This window comes from Cyanistes caeruleus, chromosome 4 (assembly GCF_971803275.1).
Source record: "Cyanistes caeruleus chromosome 4, bCyaCae1.hap1.1, whole genome shotgun sequence".
Lineage (NCBI taxonomy): Eukaryota > Metazoa > Chordata > Aves > Passeriformes > Paridae > Cyanistes > Cyanistes caeruleus.
The window spans coordinates 81,638,346-81,649,002 of NC_141704.1; the positions used below are offsets into that span (position 1 = coordinate 81,638,346).

Consider the following 10,657-nt stretch of genomic DNA (forward strand, 5'->3'; position numbering starts at 1 on the left):
GGTGTGAGGCAGCTCCTGCCGGGGGAGGGGACACGCTTCTGCCCCGTGTCCCCTCTGCCACCCCCGCCCGGGGATGAGGCTCCAGGGGACCGAGGTGCTGCGGGAGGGTGGCTCGGAGGCCAGACCTGTCTGATATCTGTCCATGCCCCAGCACGGAGCCGCACTCGCGGCCTGCCCCACAGCCCCGGCAGCGGCCCCGGGCTCGGCGCCGCCCCGGCCCGGGCGGGGCGGGCCCGGCCCCGCTCGCTATTAAAGGCGCTGGGTTCGGCTGTAGCTGAGGTGGTGTTGCTGGTGCGGCCATGGCGAACTACGTGCAGCTCAACACCGGGGCCAAGATGCCCATCCTGGGGCTGGGCACGTGGAAGGTACCGGGACGCGCTCCCTCGGGCTGCCGGCGTGAGGGCGATGGGGAGCGGGGAAAGGGAGGAGCGCGGCCCGGGCCCTGCGAGCGCTGTCCCGGCCAGGCCGCCGCCGGGATTTGGCTTTGTTTTAGCTGCGGTTTGCTCTGGATGTGGTGGCTTTCTTAGCTTTATCTTGCCGTGAGAGAGGTCTTCTGTGCTGTGTTGATGGGAGGTTTTATTTTGCCGTGGCTTTTTTTCAGTCCCAGCCGGGGAAAGTAACAGCTGCGGTGATGGCTGCCATCGATGCCGGGTACCGCCACTTCGACTGCGCCTACGTGTACCAGAATGAAAACGAAGTTGGGGAAGGGATCCAGCAGAAAATCAAGGAAGGCGTTGTGAAACGAGAGGATCTCTTTGTCGTCAGTAAGGTATGGGTCTGGTAATGTAGGGTATACCGGGGGATCCCTTTTTGTTTTAAACTCCCCCAGTTCTTTACTCACCTACTCTGTTGTGCAGCGTGGAGCAATTTAAAGCATTACTTAAGCCATTCCTGAGATTTCTATTTCACCTTATCCTGTATTGAAAATTATGCAGGGTCCATATCATAAATTTGGGTGATGCTTTCAACTTAAATCTTAATAACTGAAAGCAGACTACTGCTTCTGTCAGGACATCATGCAGTTAGTTATGTGTGCTGCCACTGCACACACTGCCCAGTGTCACAGGCCAGTCCTGCTCACAGAACAAGCCCCACTTGAAGAGCTGTAGGATGACCTGGTTTCACATCACTTTCCCAAGGGGACAGGCACCCTGCTGAACAGTATGGAAGAGTTCCAAGAGCTTTAAACCAAGAGGTCACAATGTGCCTTGGCTTTTTGTCCCCAGCTGTGGTGCACGTTTCATGAGAAGCCTCTGGTGAAGGGAGCCTGCCAGAAGACTCTTGCTGCCCTGAAACTGGATTACCTGGATCTGTACCTCATCCACTGGCCTCTTGGTTTCAAGGTACGGTAACAGCAGTGCCCTTGGCTTTGTCTGTGAGTGGCAATTATGAAGAGCTGTGTGGCTTTATAGCCCAGTGATTGCTTCAGTTGCACAGATCATCCTATGTGTATTGTGTAATAGCCCTGCTCTGGTGCTCAGCTTTACTGTGGCCATGTGAGCCAAGCTGTTGATTTTTACCTCTTGAGATCCCTACTTGCATGGTATCTGAGCCCTTTTCCTCATGGAAGAGGTAGACCTTGAACCCTAAGGATGGGATTCCCTGATGAAAGCAGAAGTTACATCTCTTTCCTTTTGTTTATTGATTGTGTTGCCTTCTACAAATCCAAAGTCATGTTCAGTGTGGTTTCTTCTTTGTGGGAGGAGGGCTGTCCTTTGCTGTCTGACAGAAGTTCTTTCCTCTGCATGTTACAGAATCACAGAATAAGAGATTGTCTTTCATTTCTTTCTTCAATCACTAAGGCCTTAAATACAATCCAGTTTGAACTGACCTTTGCTGTAGGAGGTTTAGCATTCCACAGGCTCTAGAGTTAAACTTTTTAGTTCCCAAGTCTTCTACTGTACTGACTGCATGCAAAGGAACTGATGTCTCAGTTATATATGTCCAAGCTTAAGCTTTCATTGAGAGCTTGATCAAATTTTTCACTCTACCTCTTGCTACCAAGATGAACTGCTCTTCCTAACATCTGTATTTTTAAAATTAGTTTCACATGGACAGAACTATCAATGCACTAAAAATGCACTGTGGTGTAAATAACAGATTAGTAGAAAATAACTGGTTTTGAATGAAGTTGATACCTGGCAGATGGTCCTAACTGGGACACAGGGTGTTCTAACCTTCCCTATGCCAGCAACTTAAACAATGAGACTCCCCATGAAACACCAGTCAGGAAATCTGGCCCAATATAACCTGAATATATTCCAAATTCTCAGGGGGTCCTTATGCATTTCACTAAAACACTTCATTATGAGCAGGTAGCAACTGTGTATTTTTGTAAACTGGCTATAATTCTACTTTCTGTGTTACAAGTGGAGACTTAAGTTTCACCCTGTGGATTTTGGTGAGCCAGGGGACACAGTGTCCATCAGAAATATCTGTCCTTACTGGGTTGAAACCTGCCATAATACCATGTGAAAACAAAAGAAAATACTATAGATAGATTATTAGTGTCTAATATGTATGTAGATAATTAGTATAATAAGGATTAGTTTGTCCTGTAATAAGAGTTTATAGGATCATGGTCTTCAGCTGGTGTTAACCCAACCTCCACATAATGTTTATTTCACGCAATTTCTCTCTCACTGACAGGCAGGAGAGGAGCTGTTCCCTGTAGATGACAAAGGCATGGCCATCCCCAGCAACACAGATATTCTACAGACGTGGGAGGTGAGTTCAGCCCCAGCAGGAAAAAGTTTAGACTGATGAAGGTAAAGAGAGCATCAGAGGCTGCTGAGAACAGAAGATGTTCTCACTAAGAATTACTTGGAAGGTCTCAAGTGGTACAATAGCAAATTGTCATGTATCAGTCCATCATTTTCCACTTCTAACTTGCTCTGAATTTCCATAATCTCAAAGAATGAGTCCTTTGAGCATGGGAGGCGTGGCACATACACACCAGTGCTCTGAGGTTTTTTCCCTCAGACCTGAACTCTGAAAATCTAAGCACTTCATTTAGGTTCCTTATGAAGGAAACAAGGCATATCAGGAAGCATGTGCTCTTCAGGCCTTTGTATATTAGATCCTGACTTTGTGCTTTCTGCCAGGCCATGGAAGAACTGGTGGATGCTGGTCTGGTAAAAGCCATTGGAATCTCCAACTTCAACCATGAGCAGATTGAAAGAATCTTGAACAAGCCAGGACTGAAATACAAACCTGCAAATAATCAGGTAGGCCAAGTGGCAGAGGCAAATGTTTGGTGGTGTTCTTTTTTCTGTCATTTGTTGTGGGTTTTTTTTAAAGAAAATGACAAAGATCTTACTTTGAAATAAGGTTATAGAGAGAGTAGACACTACATATTCTTCAGTCTCACTCTCTAGCTGCTTCTGGATGCCAAGGTGCTAGCTTTTTATGAGCTCTGTGCTTCTGCTTGGAAATCTGGCACTGAGCAGCCCCAGAATCCCTTCTTGTAGAAGGAAAGGAGGGGGAACTCAGATGAGCTCTAAAAAGCTCCTTGCAGTAGAGTAAGACTTGGTGTATGTGTATATATAGAGAATTGGATGACTTTTTCATGACACTCCTGTGGAGAAGCCAGTTCCTGCTGCAGATGAGTGAGGGAATTGATCAGGAACATGCTTTATGGACTCAAGACTTAATGAGGGTTAGGAGGAGGGAGGAAATCAAGTTGCAGGGTAGGCAATAGAGTAGAAGTTATATAGACAGCACCAGAATGGAGTAATAGGAAAATTCAGATGGCAGGACACCCTGGGAGATGATCTGTTCAGAAGAGCATCAGCCCTGAGATCAGACCAGGTTGCCCAGGGCTTTTTCCATCTTGAAAACCTGTGAGGATGGAGACTGCACAGCCTCCCTAGGCAGCGTGCTCTGCTCCCTGACCCCCTCAGGGGTATGGCAGGGAGAGGGAGTTCTCCTATATCCAGTCTCAACCTCTGAGCTTCCATCTGTCCTTTCTCCAAGCACCACTAAAGAGCTTGGCTTGCATTTGCATGAGCTCCTTTTAGGTACTGAAAAGCTGCTTCTAGGAGGCCTGAAGCCTTCCCTTCCTCCCCTCCCTCAGCCTTTCCCAGTACAGCAGGTTCTCCAGCCCCTACCTATCCTGGAGTTTCTCTGCTGAATTGATGGCACTCTGTCAATATTTCTGCTGCTGAGGGGAGCTGGGAAGAGGAAAACTGGACACAGTATTATGAAGGTGGTCTGGCAAGGATGAGGGGAGGCAAATGATCACTTCTCACACAGGCTGTGTTCCTGCTGCCAGGGCTCACAGCTGACTCATGTCCTGCTCAGTCTGTTATGACCCCCTGGTCCTTTTAAGCATAGCTGCTTTACAGGTAGTCAGGTTCCAGCCTGTGCTATTGCCAGGGGCTTTTCCTTCCCAGGTGCATGGCTTTGGGCTTTTCCTTCCCAGGTGCATGGCTTTGTGTGCAGCCTTGTTGAATTCTTTCAAGTTTTTGTATGCCTGTTATTTCTGCTTGAATGGGTCCCTCTGAAGTTGCAGTCCCACCCTTGAGTATGTTGGCTGGTTGTTCCTCAGTTTGACATCACCTTCAGGACTGACATGATTATGGACTGGCACAGGTTGCTGGAGAGGACAAGTCCCAGGATAGACCCCTGTAGAGTCTGTCTAGACTTGACCCTTGACTCTTACAGCATTTGAAGGACTCTACTCAATTACTGATACTGGATTAGTAAAACTGGGTCATTTATTGTGGTAATTTGAGCATTATCAGCCCTGAAGCACTTTCAGAAGGCTTAATTTAAATTTTATGATATCTTTCAACATCTGCCACACCTCATTGCCACTAACACTGTATGATAATTGCCCTTATCTCTGGCATAGTGACCTCTCACACTTGTAAATGCTCTCAAGCTATAAATGATTATTGGCAATAATCAAGTTTAGCATGAAGCATTGGGTCTTTGCTCCTTGTCCTTCACAAACTACTGCTTCTGAAGAGATGCTTGCAAGCCTGAAAGCTTGCTGGTACTAACAGTTGGGTTAATAGTGAGAGTGCTTCCTGAAAAGACTTCCTCTGTGCAGATATTTCACATGTAATCCACTGGCTTCCTTGTCATTCCCATTCTTTATTTGAATGTAGCCAGGATGTGTGTTGGTTTCAATTGTAGCAAAAAATTAATTTGGCAAGGTGGTAATTACATAACAATGGTGCTGGTACTTATATTTAATTTCTTAATTGCCAGTGGACAGGTGAGGATGACCATGCCTTGCTTGTGTTGCAAATTCTACCTGCTGAATAGTTGAGAAAACTAGATGCTCTGTTATTCTTAAATAGCTATCCTTCTGCAACTGCTGAAGCAAAATAAATATGTATAATGTGTCCTAAAAATGGAGCTCTCTGTTCTGTTTAATATTCCAGCATGTCTCAAAGGGGAAACAGGCATGCAGGCCTCTGATAACAGCAGGCAGCTAGAACCACAAATAAAGTGCTCGAGGCTGTAAACTGATTCCGTGTTTTGCACTCCCTTGCTCCACCTGCCAGCAGCAAAAGCTTCCAGGACTGCCCTCAGAATGCAGCTGCAGGAGGCTCAAATGACAGTGTGTAGTCCAAAGGGTGCTTGCTGTTGCTTGCTGAAAGAAAAGTAGTGTTCCTTGGTGTGCAACTATCCTGAAAGTAGTCCCTCTGTGCAAAGTATCAAATGTTCATGTTCATTCACTGCCTTGCTGACACATGAACAGTTCCTGTTCCTTGCTCTGTATCTGTTCATTTGCCTGCCAGAACACAGATCCACTGTGAAGGAGTCTGTGCTCCATTATACAGCTATTCTTGTGGAAGCTCATGCTAAGTGCACGTGTGTTTGTAAAGGGCAGTGGGCTGAAGGTCTAAAATCTGTAGCAGGCAACCATTCTCAAGATTTTCAGCTTAGAGGTGCCTAGTGTGAGTACTGACACAAAGCAAAGGAAGACTAATGAAACAATGCTGACCTTGAAGTTAATGTGATAGCTGTAAAAATAATATTATGGCACTTTTAATTAGGGCTGAAAAGAGAACTTTGCACTTCCCTGGTTTGCAATCCTATTGCTGTGATTTTGCAGCTCTCCTGGGTGTGCATTTTACTGTCCCATTTTGAAGCAATTGTGTAGCTGGTCACCCATATGCTGGTGATGATCTGGATCAGCAAAGTTTTAAGGAGTCTTGTCACAGTCCTCAGACCCTTCACTGCAAGGAGAGCTACTATAAATAGTAGAAAAGGGGTGGGATATAGAGAAAATACTGTATAATATTGCTTAGATACTATTGAGTTGGCACAAAAATCAGCCTTTGTTTAAAAACTAATCCCTGGAACCTGTTAAAGCAGTTAAGTCACTGTCAGTCTCTGTGCTTTTATGCTGGCAGGTGGAGTGCCATCCATACCTTACCCAGGAGAAGCTGATCAAGTACTGTCAATCCAAAGGGATTTCTGTGACAGCCTACAGCCCCCTTGGCTCTCCTGACAGACCATGGTAAGCTTGCTTAGAGACCAGGGAGCTGGTGTAGATTATTCTGGAAGCACTGAGACTACATGTGCAGCATTAATTTTTCATCCAGATACAGGTCTTTACTGGGTTGGGCCTATGGGGGTTTCTTGCCACTGATCTTCTTCCCTCTGTGCAGGGCTAAGCCTGAGGATCCTTCCCTTCTGGATGACCCCAAGATCAAAGAGATTGCAGCCAAGCACAACAAAACCCCAGCACAGGTGGGTAGGTGCCAGAGTACCCCTTCCTGTAGCCCAGCATGAGGGACAGCTAATGACAATGTAGAGGGCAGGCTGGCTCTTCATTCCCTGTCACTTGTGGTGTTAGCTAGCAGTGAAGGTTTTATTCCTTATCTGGCTTTCCAAGGGTGCTCTAATCATCACAAGAAACATTTTCTTAACCCATCTCCAGATGCTGCCATGTTTGTCTTCCCATCTCAAGTGCTGTTGCAAAGAAGGGAGCATTTGAATAGCCTACTCAAAATCTGGGTGAGAAGGAAAGGAATTGAGTGTCACTAAATTGCAGGGGAGAGGAGAATGTAAGCCTTGTGGGATTCCACCACTCCTCTATGTGCACTTCAGGAAGTGCTGTTTAGAATTCAGGTGTAGTTTGAAAAGCAGCTCCAAAGAGTGGGTTACTTCTGCTGAATTGTACCATTTACAGTAAGTAACTGCTAAACAGATTCTGTTTGCCATGGAGCAGGAGCCATCCCCTCTCTGATGCAGTAGTGTGCTTCTTGCAGGTTCTCATTCGGTTCCACATCCAGAGAAATGTGATTGTGATTCCCAAATCCGTCACACCACAGCGCATTGTGGAGAACTTCAAGGTGAGCTGGGTGCATGGCATGGCCAGGGGTGGCTTGGCTTCTCCCAGCACAGCAAGCAGAGATCCTTTCTCACCTTTCCCAGGTGCTCTCCTGACAGTAGGACTGGACTTTTTCTCCATGTGCTTGCCTACAGTCTCCTGAGGGCTGAATTTAAGATTACTGTGGGAGAGCAGGAGTGACCAAAGCTTTGGGAAACACTGTATCCTGATAATCTGAGCAGTCACATTGTGATTCTTCCTGTTTTGTGTCATGTGAATGAGTCATTTGACAGCTTATTTGGGGCCTGAATGCAGTGGCACTCTCCAAAAGACTTCTGTAGAGCAAGCACTTTTAAGGAAATAGTCCTGGTGTCCACAAACCATGTTTCTACTCTTGATTCCTGGACTGGACCCAGTATTAGGATTTTGCTTCCAAACACTCAGTGGCTTTAGGTGGAATATGGAGGTCTTACAGCTTCTATTTTGGCATAGAACAGAAAGATGCATCCTTCACAAATGGAAGATGGAGGCAGTCTGCTACACAGTGCTCTGTGTGTGCTTAGAATAACTGGCATGTTGAGATTCTAGAATTCCTGCCTCTCCCACTCCAGCTAGGGGAGGCTCAGAAATCCAGAGATTAGTGTCTTTTTCCTTTCCCTTCATGAAGCAGTCACTTCCAACAAGCACCTTACACTGTGGACTTGTTCTTCAAGTTTGTGATTTCTTTTTTCTCTTAATTTTTTTTTTTTTGCTTACAAGCACTGATTTGTTCAAAGATGTGATTTCCAGCTTTTTCTCCTGTTAGGTGTTTGACTTTGAACTGACTAAAGAGGAGATGGCAACTATTCTCAGCTTTAATAGAAACTGGAGAGCCTGTGAAATGACCATGTAAGTGGCACTTCTTTAAGCTATTAAGTTATCCCATAGTTCAGTAAATGAAGTTATAGATGGTAGTCTTGACTAAAACTCAGGGTATGCAAACTGAAGTTTTCAAAGGGGTCATCTTCAAAATAACTTTCCAGAGTAAGATTTTTCTTAAATGTTCATTTTATGAACCAAAACATGAGCTTTGAGCAAACTTCATTTTCAGTTCAGTGGCCAAGAAACTCTTTATAGCTGGAATTGCAGCAGGAGGTTTCTTAATTTTTTTGTCCCTATTGGAGGAATGAGCATGATGCAGATGTAAAATCTTGGTTAGCTTGTGGTGTTCTGTCTTTCTTCCTCATCACTCCTAAGTACATTACAAAAATCTGTGTGTTCTTCAAGAGTTGTTGGGAAGGTAGATGAGCATTCAAACTGTAAGGTGAGGATTTGCAGCTTGGAAATATAGATCCAGATATGAAATCTTTTGTGGAAGGCTGAAAGAAAAGTCTTTATGTCAGTAAACAGCAAAACCTTGACTTAGTTGTCCACAAAGCACCTCTAGGTCCCATCACCCAAACAACAGAAGGCACTCAAAATATTTTTGTTTGGAAATGCAGAATGTCATCAAGGAAAAGAGAAACAGCCTTTGCTTTTGTACAGTTAATCTCTTCCCTTGATGGTTCTTTGAGGTGGTTACAGGTGCATACATTGTCTTTGGGACATGAGATAATCCTTGCTTTTTGATTTCCTCCAGGTGCAAAACTCACAAGGGCTACCCTTTCCATGCAGAATACTGAAGATGGTTTCCTGCCTTTCTCCAGGCTTCCCAGATATGCTTCTGCTGTTGCCTATGAGTTGTCTGTGTAGCTTTTTCACTGCATCAGACACCCCTCCACACCCCCATATTTTTTTCCTTCTCTTTTTCCCCACAAAGATGCAGTATATGTACTCCGTGACTTTGTGCTGTTTTCTTTTTTGGAAGAAGGAAATGCTGAAATGGTTCTGGAAGAGCACACTGTGTGTGGACTAGTAGATTTTCTGTGCCAAACAGTAAGTCTGGAATTGGTAAGCAGAAGGCATTGAGCAAGTTTGAACAAGCAGTCACTTTTATTTTGAAATACTGTGACTTGGAGCTAGTGACTATTCTTGTCTAGAAGGACCAGGATACTGGCAGATGTTGCATAATGAGGTCTGCTTTTTTTTTTTGTTCTGATTTCTTTTGGGGTTGGTTTTGTTTCTTTGTAACACTCCATGCCTTTTCTTCCCCTCTAATTGGAAGTATAAGTTGATTTCTAAGTTATTTCTACATGGGTAGCTCTTCGAAAAGTGTATAGATCCTGGTTTCTTGGTGATATAAAAGCTGTTTTGCTTATAATAAAATACAGTTTCATTACTGTGTGTAATGAGATGGTTATTTCAGCAGTGCTCTAATGGTGGTAATGCTGGAGCAGCTGTATAATATCAGCTGTCTCTAGAGATTACACAAAAGCAAGGAAAATTACCATCCCCCACAAAATCATCTGTTGATGTTGACTTCTTAAGTGTGCTCTGGGAGCTGCCTGCTGTTCTCATGGTTGAACTTGTGGCCAATGAGTCTGTTTGTGCCTCTTTAAATAGAACTGGTTTGGTTCTGACAGCCAATGCAGTCATGTTTAATTCAGTTTTTATTTTACTGAGGTGATAGTATACTTCTGCTAGTAGAAAACTTATTCCACTGAAGACTTGAAGCCTACACAGCATCCTATGGGATTGCTTTGATTAAGCAGTAAAAAACTTGCCCTCTCCAGCAGGGAGCACATGATGCAGGAAGGAATTCTGTGCTTGTGTGAGATACCATTGGCAAATACAGTAAAAATTTCCAAGAAAATCCTGTGTCATTGAGCTAGCAGATCAGAAACTTAATGCTTTGTTCAGGGAGTACAGAAAAATAGGCTGATACTGAACTTCTGGTTTGTGGTGTGTGTTTTTCCCTTTGTGGTTTTCACCATACTTGAATATGTAGTGGTTTTAAAGCTGTTGCCACCTGAGAGCTGCTCAAGACTGTTCACAAAATGCATTTGGGCACTGGTAAAAGCAGTGGCTAACATTGGGTGGCTTTCTTGCATGTTCCTTGGAGAGTTTTTTAGATGTCTGAGTAAATCTGGGATGTGAGTGGCCCCTCTGAGGAGGGTAGTGTAGGCCTGGCAGAAAGATGGAAGAAGGGAGACACCAGGGCTGTTAATGCATAACCAATCTAAATGGGAAATCTAGGATTGTGATTCCATAATTGTGTAGCAAACCTTAAAATGAACTTGGCCAGGTTAAAATGTAACATGAAAGCAAGTTGATATCAAAGTATTTGTGAAATAGGTGGTTTGTTTCCTGGTTCTGATCAAAAGGAGTCTGACTAATGAGTCATACCAATTGAAAATTACAAAAAAAAACAAACCTGCTTTCTCAATATAATGGTTAATATTTATTAGAAAAATTTTAAAAGTATTTTAAATAATCTTTGCAGTA

The 10,657-nt window shown here is 44.3% G+C and overlaps 1 protein-coding gene across 1 annotated transcript; it reads left to right on the plus strand.

Moving 5' to 3' along the window:
* Window positions 1-252: 252 nt before the first annotated feature.
* LOC111928140 (aldo-keto reductase family 1 member B1-like) lies at window positions 253-9,551 on the plus strand. The gene is made up of 10 exons (XM_023925420.2): window positions 253-365; window positions 602-769; window positions 1,227-1,343; window positions 2,650-2,727; window positions 3,105-3,227; window positions 6,372-6,478; window positions 6,630-6,711; window positions 7,233-7,316; window positions 8,100-8,182; window positions 8,913-9,551. The coding sequence occupies exons 1-10, from the start codon at window positions 300-302 to the stop codon at window positions 8,953-8,955; spliced, it is 951 nt and encodes a 316-aa protein (XP_023781188.2). The 5' UTR covers window positions 253-299; the 3' UTR covers window positions 8,956-9,551.
* Window positions 9,552-10,657: the final 1,106 nt, after the last annotated feature.